Source organism: Lathamus discolor, chromosome 7, assembly GCF_037157495.1.
Source record: "Lathamus discolor isolate bLatDis1 chromosome 7, bLatDis1.hap1, whole genome shotgun sequence".
Lineage (NCBI taxonomy): Eukaryota > Metazoa > Chordata > Aves > Psittaciformes > Psittacidae > Lathamus > Lathamus discolor.
In genome coordinates this window covers 6027880-6049725 of record NC_088890.1, presented here as the reverse complement: position 1 = coordinate 6049725, position 21846 = coordinate 6027880, and the positions used below count along the sequence as shown (strand labels likewise).

General features: G+C 49.2%; 1 protein-coding gene and 1 long non-coding RNA gene across 2 annotated transcripts; one reads left to right on the top strand and one right to left on the bottom strand.

The window, feature by feature from the left end:
• Window positions 1–3554: 3554 nt before the first annotated feature.
• Window positions 3555–6597, top strand: LOC136018381 (uncharacterized). Its single transcript, XR_010614377.1, has 3 exons — window positions 3555–3735; window positions 4717–4781; window positions 6574–6597. It is a non-coding gene; the product is annotated as an uncharacterized LOC136018381 (long non-coding RNA).
• Window positions 6598–12799: 6202 nt separating this feature from the next.
• TNNC1 (troponin C1, slow skeletal and cardiac type) lies at window positions 12800–18990 on the bottom strand. Its single transcript, XM_065687108.1, has 6 exons — window positions 18896–18990; window positions 15235–15265; window positions 14823–14969; window positions 13807–13921; window positions 13563–13699; window positions 12800–12962 (listed from the first exon to the last, which is right to left on the bottom strand). Exons 1-6 carry the CDS (start codon window positions 18917–18919, stop codon window positions 12931–12933), a joined length of 486 nt encoding a protein of 161 aa, XP_065543180.1. The 5' UTR covers window positions 18920–18990; the 3' UTR covers window positions 12800–12930.
• Between the last annotated feature and the right edge of the window lie 2856 nt (window positions 18991–21846).

The window sequence follows — 21846 nt, the reverse complement described above, 5'->3', positions numbered from 1 at the left end:
TCCCTGATTTTGTCCAGCATGGAGGGTCCACATAGCAGGGGCTGCCTGTGTACTGAGGTGCAGGAGAGCTACGCTGTCACGCTGTGTCCAGCATCTTATGTCAGTACGGCCTTTCCTTGTCTTCTTCCTGGGGAAATGGGGAGGAAATTTCCCAATGTCTTGGGAAATGACTGGCCTCAACCTCAGTTCAAGCCCTCCTTGTAAAACTCAGCCTAGTCCAGCACCATGCTGGATAGCCAACAGCACTGCAAGCACTCCTGTTTCACAAAGCACCATACAGAAGTTAGGGCAGCCCCATTTTCTCACTTAACAAGGAGATGTTCTTTCGTATAACCATGAATTGAAGCAGCTATTGTTCCTGCAGATATACATATAGTCAGAACAAAATATTGCATAAGATGTCAACAAAATCCTGCCCATATCCCGTTTGGGGTGGATTGCAGTGTTTTCCTGGGAATTAGTAATATTTTCCTGATTTATACCCATGGAGTGCTTGGTTTGGGCACCAAGCTGCTCTGAGTCACTGGCATTACTAAATGGGGGATGTTATGGACATTCATTACCCTAGGTCCAAATGTCAGCTTACGGGGAGGGAGAAGGCCAGATCAGAGGAATCTGCTGACATGTGGTGTCAGCATGAAAACCATGACAAACCTAACAGAGATCAATCGGCATAAACGTGTGTGATGCAAGGACATTGAGATAACGCGGTTGTCAAAGGCACTGTGAGATTTCTACTTTAACCTATGATTTTTTCCATAATTGTTATGCAGCTGGAGTAATTACCATCCTATTTAATGAGCACAGCTCCTTTAATAGAGGACACTTGGGCTAACATGCACTAATTAAGTTTGTAATCACTACAAATATGATTGAAGGTTTTGAACTGCCCAGTCGTTCTCAGTCATACCATAATTAGAGACACTGCTGCTCATCAGAGCACAGGAGAAATTCAGGAGGGGCTTGATCCTGCCTTAGATCATCCTTTTTACCCGATATCCTGCATTGTTTTAGGGTGGTTTATGAACCATCCTAAATACACTACTCTCAGCCCCATAAAGTGAATGCACTTCCAGTTTTATTTTAATGATTTGGTTTACAGGTCTTGTAAATCACCTGGGCATTAAGCACAGCTTCCCTCATCCCCATCTGTGTGACTGCTTGTCTCACGAGGCCCCAGCAGCAGCTGTGAATGGCTCCCAGGGAGCTCCAGCAGCAATAATTGCAGTGAGATACTGAAAGATCTTGGAAAACATAGCTGGAACCATAAAATAAACCCTTCTGTTTCTTCCTACAAAGGAAGGCTCAGAAAGGAGTGAAAAAGGTAATGGATAAGGGAACCTGGCAGCCTATTTCCTTCTGCAACACAGTGGAGGCAAACCTAACTCTGAGATGCAGGTTTATCTTCCACTGAGCTTGGCTCTTTGGGTTAGCAGGAAAGGCAGGCTTTCTCTCTGGTGCTGGCTGCAATTAGCTGGCCACGGAAATGTCTGAATATTTTAAGACCACAACTCCCTACAATGGAAAAAATTTAAAACCCCCGTAATTTATAAAGTCAGAAGTTTGTGTTTCAGGGAGGATTTGGTGGAGAACCTCACATTCCAGCTGCACAACGCCAGGAGAAGAATATGGGTATTTTCATCTATGTTTACACTATTTGGTAATAACAGTGGCCCAGAAAGAAAAAAAAAGACAAATACAGTTTTCAAGACTTTTCCCCAATTTTTAATAGGAAGAGCTTGCTCACGGGCATCCAAACTTGAGGCAGAGTAGCTCCGGAAGCAATCAGTCACTGAAAAAAGGACCAGTTCTCTCTCCCATGTCCTGGTTCAGGGGCTTTGGTCTCTGGGCTGATTTTTCCAGTGTGGGTTATTTTAGGCAATTCACTTGTGCCTCTCCTCTTACAGGCAAGGCCATAAAAAGATGCAGTATTTTTCCATTCAACCACAAAGTGGAAAAGCCTGCCTTTTTCTTGCTCATTTTTCAAAGGTTCCTATCTGAAAGCACAGCAATCCTGGACTGAAATGCGGCAGTCTGTACACAGGTACAACCCAAATGTGGCAGTCTGTACACAGGTACAACCCAAATGCGGCAGTCTGTACACAGGTACAACCCAAATGCGGTAGTCTGTACACAGGTACAACCCAAATGTGGCAGTCTGTACACAGGTACAACCCAAACGCAGCAGTCTGTACACAGGTACGACTGAAATGCAGCAGTCTGTACACAGGTACAACCCAAATGCGGCAGTCTGTACACAGGTACGACTGAAATGTGGCAGTCTGTACACAGGTACAACCCAAATGCGGCAGTCTGTACACAGGTACAACCTAGCAGGCTTTGGCAACCTTGGCTTTTGGTTCCCCTGTTTCTTTTCACACTTCCCCATGGGAGATGCCCCAGTCCATAACCACAAATGCCTCCCTGCGGCATCACCACTGGCAGCCCCACCGCCAGCGCTGGGGCTCGCTGACAGCCAGTATCACAAAGCTCCCTGTGGCTGGGGTAGCAGAAGCTACCATGAGACTTAATTCCAACCCTTGGCCATCAGCAGGGGGAGCCGCTCCCCTCCGACTGGGCTGCCTGTGCCAGCAATGCCTGGCCTTGCTGTCATCAAAGGAAAATGGCATTAGTGTTGTGGTTTAGCTGGCACCTTGGCAAAGCAGCTGCACCATGGATAGACACAGTTTCGTTTGCCCATCTTAGTGATCATTTCACTGTCTTTCAGGTACTAAATTGTCTAAGTCTTGGTCTGTATATTTTGCAGGAGTGAGACTTTCACCTTGTGGGCCATCGTGGCCAGGCAGGGTCAGGCACAGCACAGATCCCCCTGCGCAGCTGCAGGCGTGCTGGGCCCAGGAGCAGTGGGTTTGGGGGGTCCCGAAAGTGGCACAGCCAAAGCTGCTTGTTGTCAGGGTTTGAAAATGAACAGAGCCATTCACAGCCTTTCTGCAAGGGCCTGTGTTCAATGCACGTGAGCGCTTAATGAATCTGCTGTGAGGAAAATGCGCTCTGTGTGATTTGATTCACAGAATCACAGGCTGGAGTGGGTTGAAGGGACCTTAAAGCTCACCCAGTTCCAGCCCCCTCCCACAGGCAGGGACAGCTTCCACTAGAGCAGGTTGCTGCAAGCCCCGTCCAACCTGGCCTTCAACACGTCCCTGCCCAGGGTGGCACGGACAGCTGAGTGCGCAGGGGATTCTGTCTGAGTTCGGCTGCCCATGGGCTGGGGCCCCTTGCTTCCAGCCATGCAGCAGTGCCACCAAGCGCCACGGTGCCGCCGGGTCTCGCTGCCGCTCGTTTGCGCCGCACGGCGCTGGAATGGCCATGTTGATGGGGAGCCTCGGTAGGGGGACGGACTGTGTTGGTGAGGAACCATGTTATGGGGGGAACTCTGGTAGTGCAGGACCGTGTTGTGGGGGAACCATGTCATTGAGGGACAGGGGTCCGCCACGTCCCTGGGGCCGCGGAGCCGGGTTGCTGTGGGTCCTTCCCCACTCGCGCGGCCGGGGAGGGAGCGGAGGCCGCAGCCACCGAGGGCGAGGCCAGGCCGGGGCCGGGCACAAACCGGCGGTGCAGGAAGGGGAGCCGAGAGGTAGGAGGCTTCCGGGCGGAACCTCCCCGTGGCGGCGCGTGTTGCGTTCCGGAGCGCCGCTGAGTTCCGGCCCGGTGGCCTCATTTCCCAGCAGCCCCCGCGGTGAGCCTTTCTCTTCCGGCGCGGCGGCGGCAGTGGCGGTGGGTGTTGCTGTGCTCAATCCGGCTCCATCCGCGGCGGGCGGGTCCGCAGGGCGAGCCCGGGCAGACCCTGCCGGGCTGGGGCTATGGTGGGCAGGGGGAGCAGGAGAGCGGGGCGGCGGGGAGCCCCGAGGAGGCTGTGGGGCTGGGGGAGCCGGGCCGAGTCGCGCAGCCCTCCCGGCTGAGCCGTGCCTCTCTCTCCCGCAGGTGCAGCCATGGCCAAGTCCAAGAACCACACCACGCACAACCAGTGTAAGGCGCGGCCGGTGCGGGGCCTGCCGGCTCCAGGAGGACACGGGGGGGGTGGTGGGGGAAGTGTTGCTGGGGCCGTGCTGCGCTGGGAGGTTTTACCCCACTGCTTCGGCCCGCTCAGTCACGGGAGCCCGGTGTTTCTTGTGTTATATCTTTTCCAGTAAGAGGTGGTGGTTTGTGGAGGGTGAGCGGAGCGTTTGATAGAGCTTTGCAAGAGGCATGACTTGTTTGGGCTCTGTATAAAAATACTATAATCGGAGAAAAAGCTTCATGTGTTGGAACTAAGCACGCTGCTGAATGCCATTCAGCCTGTGATCCTGTGTCATCCAAAGATGATGCAGTGATAAAAGAGTTCTTGTTTGGGTTTTATTTCCATCGATGCTGTAAGTTAGGAGAGTTCACTACACAGAGTGGGTTCTGCTTGCACTTGCACAGTGTACTATGGTGTTCTTTAATGCTAAGTACAAGTGCTTGAGCTGCTTGATGGCTGAGGCCCCTTAGTGTGCCAGTGGTCATGCTGCCAGTATATTATCAGTTGATGAAGAGCCTGAAATCCTTGGATTAGAAACCCATAGAAATGCAGAGGGGTGAGATCAGAGGTGTGTTATTAATTTGTATTTAGTTTGGATGGGAAGGGTTAGCAAACGTTCTATTCACCATCATTTTGGTGGGGTCATCTGGACTTGAAGGTAATGCAACGTTAACTTGTTTTCTTGTCTTTGTTCATAGCCCGTAAATGGCACAGAAATGGCATCAAGAAACCCAGATCCCATAGATACGAATCTCTCAAAGGGGTGAGCATTGCTGTTGATATTTCCATGCTGTTACTTTACTGAGTCTTAACCATGGGGAAAAAAAACAGTATTTATATTATTTTGACTGCTGTATTTTTTGCAGGCAGGGGGTTGTGTTTCAGGGGGCCAGAACCACTGTGGGTTTCTGGTTTGTCTTTTGCTTACCTTACATGCTGCTGTGATATTTCTGACCCATGTGAAATCCACCCTTGTGTGTCTGTTAAACTGCTTCTTACTTATTGGCCAGTTCTGTCTCTGTCCTGCGAGGGTGAGTGTCACTAACTGCTGCTTCATGTGAAACAAACCTGTGTCAGTTGGATAGCTCTTCTTCCTCTTCAGTCCTGCTCCCTCTCCTACTTCCTGTACACTTCACTATTATTATCCTGTATTTACTATTTACTGTTGTACTCATCTAGAGAACTTCAGTCTGAAGATTAGAGAAATTGGCATTTCTGGACACTGTGTATGAGAACGGCAGTATTACGCTTTTTCTGAGATTAGACAAGTTATATAACAGGATCTTCTTCCACACTTGAAAGTGGGGACAGAACATTTAGGATTTGGGGAGGGTTGTCATTCTGTTTGCTTTTTAGGGCATCTCCCATATGAAGACAGGCTGAGGAAGTTGGAGCTGTTCAGCCTTGAGAAGAGAAGGCTGCGTGGAGACCTCATAGCAGCCTTCCAGTATCTTAAGGGAGCTATAAGTATGCTGGGGAGGGACTCTTCATTAGGGACTGTAGTGACAGGACAAGGGGTAATGGGTTAAAACTTAAACAGGGGAAGTTTAGATTAGATATAGGGAAGAAGTTCTTTACTGTAAGGGTGGCGAGGCACTGGAATGAGTTGCCCAAGGAAGCTGTGAATGCTCCATCCCTGGCGGTGTTCAAGGCCAGGTTGGATGAAGCCTTGGGTGGTATGGTTTAGTGTGAGGTGTCCCTGCCCATGGCAGGGGGGTTGGAACTAGATTATCTTAAGGTCCTTTCCAACCCTGATTATTCTATGATTATTGGCTTTTTGGATGTGACATAAAAGCTTGTTTTCTGCATAGCTCGGGGAGGGTTCGGCTCCCTCCTGCAGACACTGCGGCAGTCTCTGAGTCTGTCTCCTTGCACTGAGCATGAGTTAAGATGACAGAATCCCAATACTTGAGTGTGCTGGTTAAAAAACTGTTTACAGTAAAATAGAATCATAGAATGGTTTGGGTTGGAAAGGACCTTAATATCATCTAGTTCCAGCCCCCTGCCATGGGCAGGGACACCTCACATTAGAAAAATAGCAAGTGTTTATAAGTGCAAGAGCAGTTGATATTTCTGAGGATCAGTCCTAGCTACTGGAGGCATTGGCTAGCCGTTAGCTGACAAGAAAACTGGGCAGCTGGTATTCTGTGCTGATATTTTTTTTACTTTAATGTGAAAAGGAAAGGCTTGAGGAAGTAGCATTGGTCTTCACCCAGGAATTCCATGTGTATGTGCTCACCTGCCGAAGCTGGTTTGTAGTACTTCGGATCCAGAACATAATGTCAGGGGGATGAAACTTGTCTTGTTTACAGCTTTACTCAACTTGTACTTTCTGTGTGCTTATTGCTGAGGTTTTTTGTGAGTTTGTTTATGGAAATGAAGGAAATAGCCAGTTAAAGCATGGTTACAGGCAGCTAAAAGAATTTTGTTGATGTAATAAATCAGAAAAACTGAATTAATCACAGCCAGCATTTGGGAATAATTGGAACAATCTGGAGATTAAAGTGTTTTTACATATATCCCTTTTACAGTATGGCTTATTTTTTTCCTTGTAGGTTGATCCCAAGTTCCTGAGGAACATGAGATTTGCAAAGAAACACAACAAAAAGGGGCTGAAGAAGATGCAGGCCAACAATGCCAAGCAGGCTGCTCAACAGAAAAAGGACTGACGTGGTTTAAGACAACCAGTTTTCCTATAAGCATGCATTTACAGCATTTTTATAAGAAATAAAATTGGATGTAACAAAGTCCTCCCCTCCCAAACTTGAGGAGAACCCTCCAGAAGCCTTCTTTGATTTGTATTTTAGATGCCAGTTGTGCATCAAGCCTGTGTGTAGTGACCAGTGTGTGGTTTTGTTCCCTGTCAGATGAAGCCAGCTGGAGCTGTAGAGAGGTTTTGTGTTGTCAGCCTCCAACATGGAAAGTAAACCACCTGCTTCCTCCTCAGAGCTCTTATACTCTGGTTGTTGGTACAGGACATGAGCATTTGGTAGTTCAGTCTGTTTTCAGGTTGTGAAATGGTTATTAAGTGAAGCTGTAAAATTTAAACAAGAAACAACTTACTTATTTCCATACAAATTGAAGCCAGTGTTGCCTGGACTTTTGGGTGATAGTGTTCAGTACAGATAATGTTATTTTTGATACTGTTGTGTATGTTCAGCTTGCATACTGTGGTTTTTATGATAGTCCCTAGTGGTGCTACAACAAGGTAAGATCCCCAAGGGCTGTTGTGCGTCTGCTGATGCACTGTCCAGGTAGGGTAGCTACAGCTGTGGATGCCTTGAAAAATGGGAGGGTAGTGAGTGCTAGCTGTGGTGTTAGAGGTCATAGCAATTAGTGTTAGAATTTGTGTGTGTCGTATTCTGAAATAACTTCGAAGTATTGAAGTGTTAATGGAGCTACCATAGGGATGTGTAAGGGCTTTGGACTATATGAAATAAGCATATTTTTCATAGAGACTTTATTTTAGTGGACTTCCTTCTCCAGTAACAGAGTACCTACCTGAGATGTGCTGACTGATGAGAAAAAGGGAGTGACATTCAAAAGCCCGAGGGGTACAGGGTTTTGTTACTGCTGTCCTCCTGCAGGTCAGGAGAAGGCTTCACTCTCCATGTCCCCCCAGTGAGTAAAGCTGGTTCAAAAGGTGCTTTATTCCCAAAATGAGCCACCTGTTAAAATGCAACAGTACCTGAAACTGTAATTCCAAAGCTTGTCCACCTGGTGGTGTCGATCCACAAATCACAAGGGCTGGATGTGTGCAGCTATCTTCTGACTTTGCAGTAGAGCAGCGAAACACCTGCTGGCTAAAAAAAGTAATCAACTAAGGCATCCAGTTAATGTATTTATTTCTTAATAGTTAAACTAATTGCCAAAATGCAACGTTATTTTGAAAAAAGGTATTTTGAGTTCTTCATGGCTTGATTTCGAAAGTCTTTTCCCAGTTCCACTTTTGAGTTGGTTTTGACTAATGAAAAATACCACCCAGCCCTGAACGAAGCAATCTGCAACCCTCAGCTGCCTGGTTCATGCTGTTTGCATCTTCTGGACTGTTGTGGATGTTGATGTTTGTCAGTTGAAAGAATTTAATTGCTGTGTGAGAGCAGCATGCTGGCTAAGAGGGGTTCTGTGCTGGAGAGAACTACAGTTGCAGGGTTTGTACGACCAGGTAGAGTCTGCTAAATAGTCAAGGCACAAAAGTGGTCTGGTCCCTGCTGTACTCAGGTACACCAGAGGGTCAGTGGGCAAGAGGATGCTCATGGTGTTAATCCTCCTTGGAGAGTGTTCTGTGGCAAGTGGTAGGTCATATGTGAGACGTGCACAGCATTGCAATCCTGCTGGCTTCAGTGGTACCTGAGTGTGGCTATTGGAGGTCCCAAGCTCTGGCTGCTGCCTGCCTTGCTTACAAAGGTGATATGTAGCTGTGGTTCAGGTTAGCATGCATGTCTTGTAGCCTCAACTGCTGGCTCAGAGCTGACCAGCAGCCCTCACTAGGGCTGACAGACCTAGCACAGGGAGATACCCTTTGAGTTGCCGCTGGTGTTGGAGCAGTGTGACTGGTCCAGCTGTGTCAGTGAAGGTCAGTCTGCTGCAGGTCTGTGTTGTGACAAGGGGAGTGAAAGAAAAAGCCTCTGAACAGGGGACTTGGTGTTTGTCAGGCTACACCCTCCTGTGTGTGTCTGCAGATCTCCAACCTGGTTTAAATTCCGCACTTTAGCATTGAGACTTTTTTTAATCTAAAAAGTAAAATTTCACCTCTAAACTGCCTTGGTGTCTTCCCCAGGATGCTTGTGTTGTGACAGTAGCTCACCCACAGGATATAGTTTGAGGGAAGAGAGGGGCAAGGGTCAGGCTGAGAAAGGGATGTTGGCACATTGAAGAGAAGCAGAGGGAGAGATTTTGGCTTCCTGTGGCTCCAGGCAGCTCCCCCAGGCCTGCGTTCAGAAGCAGTCTTTTCATCTCTGCCCTTCATGCTGCCCTTCAGTGGGACAGCTTCCCAAATATGGGCTTGCCGACTTTCTGACCAAAATAGCGGCTGCGTGACAAAATGCAGCAGAGAGGAACGTAACCTTAATCCAGGCATCATTGTGTAGCAAGAGACAGGAATTCTGTGAGCTTCCACAGCAGCTTGGTGTCAGGTTTGTTGTTGTCTGCTCCCTGCGCACTCAGTGGTCCCCCAGGACGCTGCCCAGGCATCAGCTGATCACCTATTGCATTTTCTAACCCTGTGGCAGCTCAATCCGCGACTTACTTCCTTCTTGTAGAAGTTGGCCCAGCTCGGATGGGAAGCTGTGTTGACATGACCTCCCGGTGCATCTTCATCCTGTTTCACTTGCCTTCTGAAATCGTTTTAAGTTTCATTGGTCAGGTGAGGCCGAAGATCCTTTTTGGGAGGATTACATATAGAGCCCAGGAGACGGAACTGGCAGCTGTGGAACTGAACGGACGGAACTGAAACTGTTCCCATTCTGCTGGGCTCTGCCATCTTTCACGTTTAAAAACTTCAAAATTCTCATTATTAAGGCCTTGGTATCCTGTAGGAAGCCAATGAGCTTAAGAGCATCTCTGCTCAGCTACTGCAGTACATCAAGTTCTATATTCTGTGCTTGCTGCTGCTGTATGTCGTACTTGTTGCAGATGATTCTCCCATTTGTAATTAAGAGGACTCTTATCAGGTTCCAGTTTGGCTCCTTTTTTTTCCCTTTGGAAAAAAAAAAAAAAGGAGTAAAGGTTGTGTAACCAAATACTGGATCAGCTCATTTGGCAAAGGCGAGCCATTGCGCTGAAAGTGAAGAGCACAGGCTGGAGAGGAGAAATCAGAGTGCTGTGAAACGCTGTGGTGGGGCAGAGTATTTACTGGGGACAGTGAAAATGAAAAGCTGGGCTGGATACGTGATGCTCTGTCTCCCTTTACACCACCTTCAGTAGTGTGTTCAAGCAAGAAGCAGCAAACAGAACACGAGTTCTGCTTTGCCCAGATTTCAAGGATGATGCAGGAGTTTCTACACAACAGGGGTTTTGGTGCTGTGAAATGTTTATCCAGTGTACCTTGGCTCACGTTACACTGCTGCTGCCCTGCTGGCACATGTATAACTGTAGGTGAGATGCAGAGGTTTTATTAGGGAGATGTGTACAAAATGTCCTCAGGCCTTCCTGCAGTCAATGCACACAGCAGAGTTTTAGAGGGCTGAAGAGAGGTCTCAAATGTACTGAGAAAGCTGCAAACCAGGGCAGGAGTGAAACCTACTGGCAGCAAATGCAGGTAGATCAAATGGCCCGAAAACTCTGTGCCTGGTAGCACGTACTGCTGTCACTTGCCAGCACAGCTCCTGTCTCGGCTGGGGGGTTCAGAGCACACAGGTCTAGGGACTGGTTTCGAGTGTGGTAAATGGCGTATTTTTTGCCTGACTTTAAAAGAATTATTGTTTCTCTGACATGCGTTTTTCCCCAGTGGTGCGCGTGGACACGTGTCATCTTCCTCAAAGGCTTCAGGCACCACAAGTTCACTACACATGCAAGGAAACTGCAGAATTGGTTGAAGTTGGGTAGATACATGGATTCCCCTGGGTGCGTTTCATTTACTGTTCGCATATCTCCAGGCCCATTCTCTCTGTGAAGGCTTTAACTACTTCAACTTCTCTGTGGACTTCAACTGATCCTGTTCCGGCTACTGGTTTTTCAGCTGCCTCACCAACTCACTGGCCTGTCATGTTGTGTTACATTCCTAACGCAGTTGTTCCCATGTTTTAGCCAGCAGTGAAATCCACCCATAGCACACTGCCCTGCGGCATTTGCTGTCGTACTTGTGGAGGACCAGCAGTGTGTTAAGGTAAATTAGTCTTGCAGCAGTTTTTCTGACTTAAGACAGAGCATGCTGATCTGCTGGCACCTCTGGTGTAAGGACTGGAAAAACCCAAATACTACCAAGTGTGTCTGCTCTTACACAGCTGTGTTTCAGCTGCTGCAAGACCTTTGTCCTCTCTTCCCAGCCACCACCTTCCCTGTTTTACTTTCAGAAAGGAGTGGGTAGCCAGCAAGATTGTGGCTCGCTGCTCCCTGTACTGTTAGAACCAAGGGGGGAGATGTGGCAGGGTGGCTCTTTGCAGCCATCCTTTTCCCTAGTTAGGGGCCAAGCTGCCCCCAAGCCACCAGGTTGAGTGAAGGGAGGGGGTTAACCTTGTATCCTCTTGCTCACTCTTCAGTAAAAAAAGCCTATCAGTAAGCAGTGGATAATCTCTTGGAGATGTTCTTCTCGGGTGTTTGGATCTGGTCAGAGGTGGGTAATGAGGCTGTTGGTGATGCCTGCCGAGATGTGAGGTTGCCCATGGGTTGGGTGGCCATGGCTGCAGGGTGCATGGTGTCACCGGCTTGTGGCTGCAGCTCCATGGAGGTTTCCAGGCCTGGGGTAAAATGCTGCAGCTGTGTCCTCAGAAGCAGGGCTTGGTCGGAAATAGCTGCTGCTGCCAACTGGGGAGGTGCATAATGACTGGGTTTGATCTCTAGGCTATGGATTCACTGGAAACAGGAGACAGAAACCCTCGGGAGCACTTCCTGACACAGCGTGGTCTGATCAAACACATCCCTGTGTCTCTTGGCTTCTGGTACACCCGCAGTTCTGCTGAATCAGCAGAGCTATGGCATTGAGGGCTTGGCGCCCTCGGGGAGATCCCTTTGAGCAGGCCTTCCAGATGTTGGCATTCGGGGTGTTCCCAAAATACCCCGGGGTTTGAAGGAAACACTTCAGCTAACAGGTTGCTCTGCTCCCGTTCTCTCAAGTGCAGCTGCTCAGGGTGCTCCCACCACAGCCTGGGAGGACAGGCAGGAGGGCAGTGCAGCGGGCACGGGGGCACTGCCGTGGCAGCATCGCCGGCGCTTGCACCAACGCAGTCTAGCACCTTGCCCTGCCAATGTTTATCTTGCTTGGGTAAACGATTGATTTTAGCAACATGACTGCAATGTGCGAGCTGTGCTGGGGCTGTAACTCGACGGGAGGAGGCAGCTATGTGCAGAGAGAGCTGCTAATGCTGCAGGAATGCCGCGCTTCCTTGGGATGAGAAAACATGGCGCCCCTGGGGCACTTGGCGATAGCACGGCTTGTCCTCCTCCCTTCAGCACTGCTGTCGCGCTGTGCCTGAGGACTGAGACACAAAGTGGAGTCGTACCACGCTCAGGGCACTTTTTGCCCAAATGAACGTGATTTCTGAGGGAAAATTGGGTGTTCTGGCTATTGCAGTGAGGCTCCCATCCGGGGCTGCTGAAGGACCGTGAAGTGCCATGGGGCTGCTGCCGTTTGCCCCTTGCCAGGCTGGGTGGGATGGGAGGGAAGCACCCAGTCTGGCACAGGAATGGCCTTTGTTCATGTTCCCGATGAAAACAGGGCGTCTTTCTGCATGCGCCGCAGGGCGGCAGTCAAGATGGCGGGAGGAGGAAGGGGTGTCCCCTCAGGAACGCGGGGAGGATTTCAGTGATAGCGTAAGTGGTTGTTAATTCGCATTTCATCACTAAAACGCCACCGATGCTCCAGTTAAACCAGCAGGAACCAGTTCTGGATCCTGAGCCTGCTCACCGTGGCAGGGGTGAGGTGATGCAACACGACAGCTCCCATGGCCCTGTTGTCCCAGCTTTGTCAGTGGGCTGGCAGCCTCCTTGGAGGCTTAAAGCTCCAGCTGTGACGTCCCCTTGCTATGCACGGCTCACAGGGGCTCAGTGAGGCCCCGTGGTTTGTGGGTGTGCAGCCGGGGTGAAGCTCTCGAGAAGCCTCCAAGGAACAACCATCTGAGGCACTCGCTATTAACACGTTTTATTTTCCCAGCGGCCACCCTTCTCAGCACTCAGTCTTCATGCCGGTAGCCAAGGAGGTGAGATGCAGAGCTTGAGGGGTTCAGGGGATTCGGGCTGTCCATCTGGCCTCAGATTTATTCAACTCCCTTCATAAACTCCAGGAACTCTGCCAAGGGAAGACATTGGAGACAAGGGGTGTGAGGTGGGACTGAAGTGCCCTCATGGCTGCCAAGTGCGTTCTTGGCAAGTTTCCCCAGCTGTGTCTCCTCTTCCATCTCCCTGATGTGCGAGAGGCTGCGGGGGGATGGCTACTGCTCCTCTGAGTGTGGCGAGGGCTCCTCGTGACTCCGGATGGAAATGTCACTGGAGCCCAGCATCACCCTAGGCAGCCACCAAAATGCCAGAGGTGAGTGCACGGGGTGAGATGTGGCCACCACCAGCTCGGCTCAGAAATGGTCTGGGGGTCTTTCAGCAGCACTGCGTTCAAAGATACAGTCCTTCAGAGTGCTTGTGTTTAGGGGGCAGGAGGGGATGGGCAGGTCTCTGGTGGAAAGCAGCATTGCTTCAGTGCAGGCTGGTTTGGGAACATGGGAATAGTTAAGGCAACCCCAGGACCTTGCTACCATTTCGCTAGCCTAAGAACCACCCCCATCCCTGCACGAACACTGGCTGTGGTGAGGTGTGCTGCCTTCATGGCTCATGCCTGGCCAAGAAGATGAGCAAGACCATGGGAGGTGCCTGGGGAACACGCAAGAGACAGTCATACCATCATAGTCAATCCTGCCATCATTGTTTTTATCCCCATCTCTCATCAGTTCTTCTATGTCATCTTCAGTGATGGTCTCTCCTGTTGCCTGCAGCATGATCTTCAGCTCCTCGAGGTCAATGTAGCCGTCGGCATTTCTGTGTGAGGACAGAAGAGCTCAGGAGCAGAGCAGCACCCTGGGGAGGGGGTGCAGGACAGTTGCACTGCTCCCACACCCCTGCCATGCTGCACTCATGGCTCTTACTTATCAAACATCCTGAAGAGGTCTGAGAGTTCCTCTTCAGTTTTTCCTTTGCTGTCATCTTTCATACACCGGACCATCATAACAAGGAACTCATCAAAGTCTACAGTGCCGCTGCCTGTAGGTGGAATAAACACCATCAGCTCATGCTACAGTGGGTGGACAGGCAAGGTGAAGGGAGGGATTGCGCTTCCCTTTAGTAACCAAGGACCAAAACTCCAGAGAGCAGCCCTGCAGCAAGAAGCAGCTTTCAGGATGCAGGAGTGAGTGAGTCCCTGCACTGACTTCATCACTGAATTTTTACCTTTTGCAATTATTTTGCCTAGGCAAAATGAGCCAAAAGTCCTTCTGAAAGCATCAATGAATGGAAATTCCTGCTATGGAGGTACCTGTCCATCTCATCCAGGTATTAGTAATAACAGCTCCAGAAGGCAAGTATTCATGCAGTGTGGTACTGTTGTTTTCAGGAAAGAAATTAAAACAGCTATATCACTGATTTTTAACTGTGCTTTATTTTCCAGTTTTCAGTATGGTATTTCTGCCTCGCTTCAACACAGTGGATTTTGTTAGGTGTGATCACCAGTAGACTGATTTAATCAGTATTGACAGGGGTTTGTGTGTGCAATCAAGCAGTGAAAGACTTTCCTGATGATAGAATCCTGGGGCATTTCTGAAATGGCAGTTTGCTACATTTGTTTTTAAATGGATCTGTGCCATTTCAGAATACCTCCCAAATCAGTTCAAGCAGTCTGATCATTATAGGAATAATGAATTTTATAGTTCCTCTTTGCCTGCAGATTTCCTAAAGGAACCATGCTGAAGTCTGGTGGGTGTTCAGAGTCCTTCAGAATCACAGCACATGATGTTGCTCTCCACAGGCTGCAGCTGTCCTGAGCATAGATCCTGTCAGTACTGCTCAGATGCTGAGCACTCCCGACCCACACCATGCCCCCCATGCCTGCAGACATGGGGATGGCGTTAGGGAAAGCACCCCAAGAGAAGAAAGCCAAGTCTCTCACCATCCTCATCCACCTCATCTATCATCTCCTGCAGCTCTTCAGGGGTCGGGTTCTGCCCCAGCATCCGCATCACCTTCCCCAGCTCCTTGGTGCTGATGCAACCATCCTCTGCACCCAGCACGAAGATGTCAAAGGCAGCCTTGAACTCTGGGGAGAGAAGTAAGAGGAGATGTTGGGGGGTCTTGCTCCACATCCTAACCCTGCAGATGGGTGGCAGGGCAGAGGGCACCACCATCGCATGATGCAGACACCCAGGCACGTGCACAGAAACAGCCTTGCTTGAAATGCTGGTGGATCACAATTCCTTTGTCCAGTCTGACCAAAGCATTGGGGTGTAATTGCTGAGGCAGGCTGGGCTGCTAGCCAGGGAGCTCATCTTTGGGCTGTGGTGTCAAGTTAAAGATACACCTACCATTTTTTTGCTCTTCTGTCAGCTGCTCAACCTGTAAGGAAAAGAGACCAAGTCATTTTCCTTCATCATCATCACTAGTTGTTAAAAGGATGTTATTTGTTCATCAGCCTTGTCAGCGAAGCCTCACAGCAGTCACCCTCATGGACTATGGGTTATAGGACACCACAACTTTCTGTAGTCTAAGAGATTCTTCCCCTTAAACAAAATTACTCCCAACTCCTTTGAAGTATCATTTCCCTAGAGCAGCAGCAGATGATAACGCAGCAGAAGTAGCCTTTGCACAAGCAGGGGAAAACCTCTGGGAAAAGTATTTGCCTCTGTCAGCCTTTTGAGGATAATTCCTTGTGGCTGGCAGGCTTCACAGTGGGATGGCTGCACTGCTGAGGATTCCTTGTATATGGGCTGAGGCCAGGTCAGATGTGGGATGTGCGATGGAGGTCCCCAGGGAGGAAGGGTGGACAAGATGGTCCTTGGTGGTTCTTTTTCAGCCCAAGGTGCAGGAAACTCCCTGCACTATCCAGAGCATCAAGATCTGGTCTATTTCTGTCCAATTCGGTGTTTATTACAAAGGTTTCTGCCTCTGAAGGGAGTTTCTGCCTCTGAAGGGAGCTTCTGCTCTCTTTAGCGTGTTTTGGGTATCTCCCTGAAGAAATAGCCTGTGGAGCATTAGCTGAAACAGGCTGGCAGATTGTTTCCAAACCATGCCCTACATCATTCTGTGCAGGCAGTCAATGGGAGCTTATTAGTTAGCATTAATTAATTACAGTAACCAACAAGAGAGCAAAGAGGAATCCGTCAGCTCTGTGTCATATATCTTTAAGTGCATTTCTGTCTTTGGCTGATGTCTCCTTCCTATCAACACTGAACAAGTAGTCCTTATCACCCATTCCTCAACCCCACAACCTGAACTTGTGGCACCATGTCTTTAAGGGAAGGCTGATGCTTCTGCCCCAAAGAACAGTATTTTTACAAAAGCCATCTGGAAGTCCTTCCTACTTGCAGCAAGAGGCAGGAAAAGTGCTTTTCCTTAGTGGGATAGAGCCTGCGGGAAGTAGGCGGAGAGCTTTACCCACTCCCCACACACAAGAAGGTGAAGACTTTCAAGTCAGAAGGCACTAAAGATGGTGTTAGGATTGACATTGTGGGAGGGAGCCCAAGCCCACTGTGGCCCTGGTGCTGCTCAAGGCAGGCAAGTCGCTGCTGCCCCTTCACAGCTATCATTTGGGCAGAGCCAGGGCAGTCGCAACGCACCCTCGGCCGATGTCCATGGCCGCTATCCTGCTGCTCGGGTAGCATGACTCACTTGGTGCATTCGCTATTTATAAGCCTGGGTGAGAGAGGTGCTGGAGATAAAGATGAGCTCCCTGATTGTTCCCAGGCTTTGGTATTTATCCTTGCAGCCCTTTATCTGGACACTTGTCCCTAGCACTGTTCTTAGTGCCGCTTAACAGAGCCTAAAAATGTTCCCAAAATAGCTTTGTGTGTGCACACCCTTATCTAGGCATGAGTGGGCAAGATGAAAATCCATTGGGTTCTCTGGCTGCACGTAGGGAATTTGGCATAAATACAATATTAACATATGCCATTAGCATGCAGCAAATGAAGAAATACATTTGAAGCTTCCTTGAGTGCTCAAGTGATTGATGTGTAGCTATGCTATATGTAAATTAAATGCATTATAACCATAGCATGACACTTTCGTTAGAGAGATGTCTCTTGAGCTGTTCATAGCACCCTCTGGACACAGGTACTCTTTGCACCTTTATTCCCCTTTTCTGTCCACAGTGCAGGGACAGGTTTCTCTGGCTGCAGTATAGGAAGGCAAAGCACTAAGCTCACAGCACTGCAGCAGCCATGGTAACACCAAATCTGCTGTATTTTGCTTTTATCAGCTCTCTTCTTCATCCCATGTTCCAGTTGGGAGTCAGATGCAAATTTAAGTTCTTGAATTTTTTTTCAAGGTAGATGTTTTGGGGAATATATCCATTAAAAAGCTGCTTGCCTCACCTGCGCCTGCCTTGATCTTGTTTTGCCTCTGTAAAGGTGCTGGCAGTTAATGCCCAGGATTCAAGGCTCACATTTGTCAGTGTGCCCCCACCTTTCAATCAGCAGCAAAATCCTTATGGAAGTCCATCGGGTATTTTGTGTGGCCCATTTCCCTAGCCAAGGGCTCTGTGTTTGGGGTGAGTTTTTGGTATCTGGGGTAGGAACATTGGGTGGTTGTCTATCGCTGCAGTTACTTCGTCTCAACTAAATTACTCTGTTGTCCAGCTCCAGTAAAGCCCACAGGCTTCAGGTAGGGATGACCTTCACATGTGGGGCAAACTTGTGGAGAGAGGCTGGAGCTTGCATGTAGGGAACTCTGTGGGGCTTTCCACCCAGGCTGCGAGACTCTGTGGGCATCTCCAGCTTGCAGAGCACTTCAGCCTTTCTCCCTAATTACAGGCATGAGGTCCCTAAGCAACGAGAGGACCTGTGCCTTGAGCCTCAGAGAATATATTTAATTGCAAAGCTTAATTACAGAGATCTGGATTCTCTTTGATTTTACAGGTCACGGTTTTTTCCTTTTGGAGGTGTTGGTATGGAAACTGTTTTACTGTTCAGCCTTTCCTGAGCCTTTTCACACTATCAGGATCACTAGAGGGGTTCTATTGCACGAGGTTCAGTGCTGACCAAAAGACAGAAGAGGTGTGAGCATTGTGGTTTTTTTCTTCAGTAATGTGTCAAGCACTATCTTCCCTCTAAAAACCATTGAATTCAAGGAGGATTTGTATGATACATCTTTTGAGCCTCAGATAAAATCAAACCTTACCAACTATATATTAAAAGAAGAAAAAGTTGCCAAAAAGCTCTTTTTTTAACTGCAGTTATGGAAGGGGCACAGTAGCAATCCACGCAATCCAGAATCTATTTTCATCCTTATTCCACTCCTGTATCACAGTCTGTCTACATTACGAAACAATGCAGTGTTCTTATTACAGACCAAATAGTTTGGGTTTACACAGTGAGTGCAGCATGCAGCTGTGTAAGTTAAAATAGCCATGAGGATGCTCTGCGTTCCTTGAGAGCATAGCTCACATTCTGGATTTCTGCAGGACAGATAGTGGCAGCAGCAAATAAGAGGAGAATATTTGGAAATAACTTTTAAAAGCCAAAGGGGTCTTTTAATCTCCCAGAAAAATACTCAGCTAAGGAAGAGGGAAACGTAGCAATGGCAGAATTATAAAGCACTAGAAAGAAGAGGGTGAGGTTTAAACCATATAAATACTTTCATTTCATGGGAAGCACTGCTTTGCTTTGTCCAGGCTAAAACCAGCAGCCACCTTTTACACCATCAAGATTTTGTTGAGATTTATAACTTCACCTACAGGCCCTCTCCCTTCCCACAGTGAGGAGCCAGGGGAATAATTGTCAATAATGTTGCAGCACAGTTGAGACTTTCACGCTTACAAGAGGAGCGTGAAACCTTCAGAGCCATCAGTGGGAAAAGTCTGAGCCCTGGATAATGATGTTGATTAAAAGTTGCCACCCATAAAATATTTCTCATTTGCTTTTCTCCATCGAATGGACTCCATCACAGTTTGAGGGAATCTTCTGCAGAATTCCTGAAAACCCTTTAAAACTTCCCCCCCAGAATCACATCCCAGAGGGAGGTACTTACCGCTGCCTTATAAATGTCATCCATGGCTGGAGAGGGTGGGCAAGGGGCTGAGGAATGTCACAGTCGCACAGCGCCGGCTCTGCCCCTGCGAGCCTGGCTGATATAGGGGTCTGCCCGCCCCGGGGGATGTGGCCAGCCCACCGGCAGCCCCACACACCAATCCCCATCCCATCCTTGTTCCCACAGGAATGCCTCGCCTGCGTGCCTTGGGATGGGGACACTGCCGAGCCCGAGGCTGGCATGTCCGGGGCCAGCCCCAGTCCCACTGCGGGGCAGCTGGAGGCTTCCTCGTGACTGATGTGGGAACAAGCAAGGGGTTTCAGCAGGGGTTTGGCAGGACCCTGGCTGATATATTACGGTATTTGGCTGTCCTGACTGGAAGCATGCCACCACGTCACCTCCACCTCCTGTGTCTTCCTCCTTTAGAAGCTGCATTAGAAAGATTATACTGTGCTTAATTAAACTGGGTAACACAGGAAAGCCATGCCTCCCAAAATATCCCTGTCCAGGAGCAAATGTTCTCGGGAGCAGTGAAACAGGGGTTGTCGGGGGGCTCCCTGTCCCCTCTGACGGCTGTCTCCAAACCCATGGGGGACATGCAGCCAGTGCCAGTGTCCACAGAGGAGCTGGTGCCATGTGCGTGTGGGTGCTGCGGACAGGGAAGATGCGCAGTCCTGCTGCCATGGTGAGAAGTGTGGAGGCAGATGGAGCTTTGTCTCCATTTTCTGCTTTTAACTGGGGCTGCAAGATGAGTGGTAGGAGGGACGAGGATGGCTATCAACTGTGCTTGATTTCAGAGATCATTCCCAATCCTTTAGGAAACCAGGACGCCCTTCACTCAAAGCAGCGAGCTGACCTGTCCCCACTGCAAATGGGGAGAATCCACGTTCCTGGATTTATCATGAATTTATCCCACCATTGTGGAGAGCAAAACATACCAAAGGCCTCCAAACAACGAGCAATGTTTTCTCAGTACAGGGAAAACCCTTTTAAACCACAGCAACCAAAGCAAAACCGCTCTTTAGGGGATTCAGGACTCCCTCTTGCGTCCAAAGGGGCTACAGATGGCTCTGGCGCCTCAGGGTGACAAAGTCCCATCTTTAGCAAACCAGAAAATCCTATGAATGCAGCTGTCAGGTTTCATCTGTAAAAATCCCTTCACCCTTTAATAGAACTCATGTTGCGTGAAAAGCCTGCTGTCCCTATGTAACACCTAGCCAAAGTGGTGTTAACCACTGACCCAGGCGGCAGCAGCATGGAGTGAGGGTGCAGGTGAGCACAGAACCATGTCCCCACACCACAGCCCCCCAGGTTTTGCCATCCCAGAAGAATAATTTTCTATAGAGCCTCTCAGGAACTGTGGTCCTGTGGGTGCCCACTGATTTACCCAGGCTTCAGCAGGGCTCTGCCTCTTCTCAGCATGATGCTGGTGAATGTTCCTTAAAGGAATTACTTTTTGAAGCACATTAGTCTTCAAAATTGGAATGTATTAGTACTTTGGTTGCCTTTAACATAAAAAGGCAGGGAAAGCTGCAATCAGAAGCTGTTATTTTGTTAAGGGCATCAGAGCCTGTCCTTAAGTGAGGGAACAGGCTGGGATGGGGAACCTGCTGTCTCCCAGTACTGAACCATCACCCAAACCCTCTTGAGGACCCCCATGGAGGTCTTCTCAGTGAAGTGCTGCCCTGAGGCACACCCGACCCCAAGGCTGCTTCCCCCCACCTTGGGATCCCCCGTGGCAGGTGGTGGCTCCAGGCAGAGGGTGAGGAATGGTGCCTGGCCCTGTCATTCCATCCTGGGGGGCATTGGCTCTGAGTCATCCCCCTGAAAACAGCCCCTGTGATGCATCAGAATATATCTAGGGTGATGCATGGTGGGAGCAGGACCTCTAACGTTGCCTTCAAAGGAGTGCAGCCATGCTCCAGAAGCACCTGGGATGAAATCCAAGTCGGGATGTGGAAGAAGGGCCTTTGTTGGCTTAGAGATGGGAAATCTGGGCCACTGCCACCATACACACTGACACGGGAAATGCGCACTTCTGCACACACCCAATGCAAATAGACACTTACAAAACACAGGTATGCCTAGAGGGGAAGGATGAAATCCATCTGGCATGGTGCATATGAGGGGCATCATGCCAGCCCCTGCATCCCTGCTTGCTGCTTGGAACCATCCCTGCTGTTGCTTCCCTCCTCCCTGCAACAGACCCACATCAGAGCTGGAGCATGGCTACCTATAGCCTAAGGAGGGTTGCCAGCACAAATGCCCTTAATATGGGTGCGTGGCAGGCTCAGCAGCACACTGACTGTCACTGCAGTTAGGTATGGCATATTAGCTCAGGCTTCAGCTGCATCCTGACATGCTGCGGAACCTGTTAGTCAATCCAAGGTACCAAGACAAGCGGAAGGAAGGGTTTACTGCACTTTTTCCCCAAAACCTCAGTACAGATTTTCCTTTCCAGGCAGCTGTAACCCATTGCAAAACAAGACGCAGCATCCTTGAGGTCAAATACAAGGAAACAAAATGCAGAAGCACAACTAAGTTGCAACTTATACGAGGTCAGGGTTTTTTACAGGGCTCCTTGGGCAGTCTGTTATGGCTCCAAACAGCAGCAAAATGCTCCAGCTCCCCTTCCCTGTGCAGGGCACCTGACTCCAAGCAGGGTCAGACCCACTGACAATGAAGCCCTGCAATTTACTGCTACCTAAATCCTTCTTGAGGACTTTCGTTGAATGAGCCCATTTGCTCCTTTTTCCAGCTGCATTGCTCCTGTTGATGCATCTTCCCTGGGAGCCAGGGCAGGGCTGTCACGCCAGGAGCCACCTCAGTGTCTGCCAGCATTGACTGCTTTATGAAAAGGAGAAGAGTACAGATCAAGACCAACAGACACCAGAGTGCTGCAAATTGTTCTTTAATTAAGGAGATGGGACAATCAGAGGAAGCTTAATTAA

Bases quoted from the DNA above. Each gene is read 5' to 3' on its own strand.
- TNNC1 (XM_065687108.1), bottom strand. From the start codon at position 18,919: ATGGATGACATTTATAAGGCAGCG. The intron at 15,266-18,895 runs GTAAGTACCTCC...TTTTCCTTACAG, and splicing joins ATGACATTTATAAGGCAGCG to GTTGAGCAGCTGACAGAAGA. The intron at 13,922-14,822 runs GTGAGAGACTTG...TTCCACCTACAG, and splicing joins AGATGAGGTGGATGAGGATG to GCAGCGGCACTGTAGACTTT.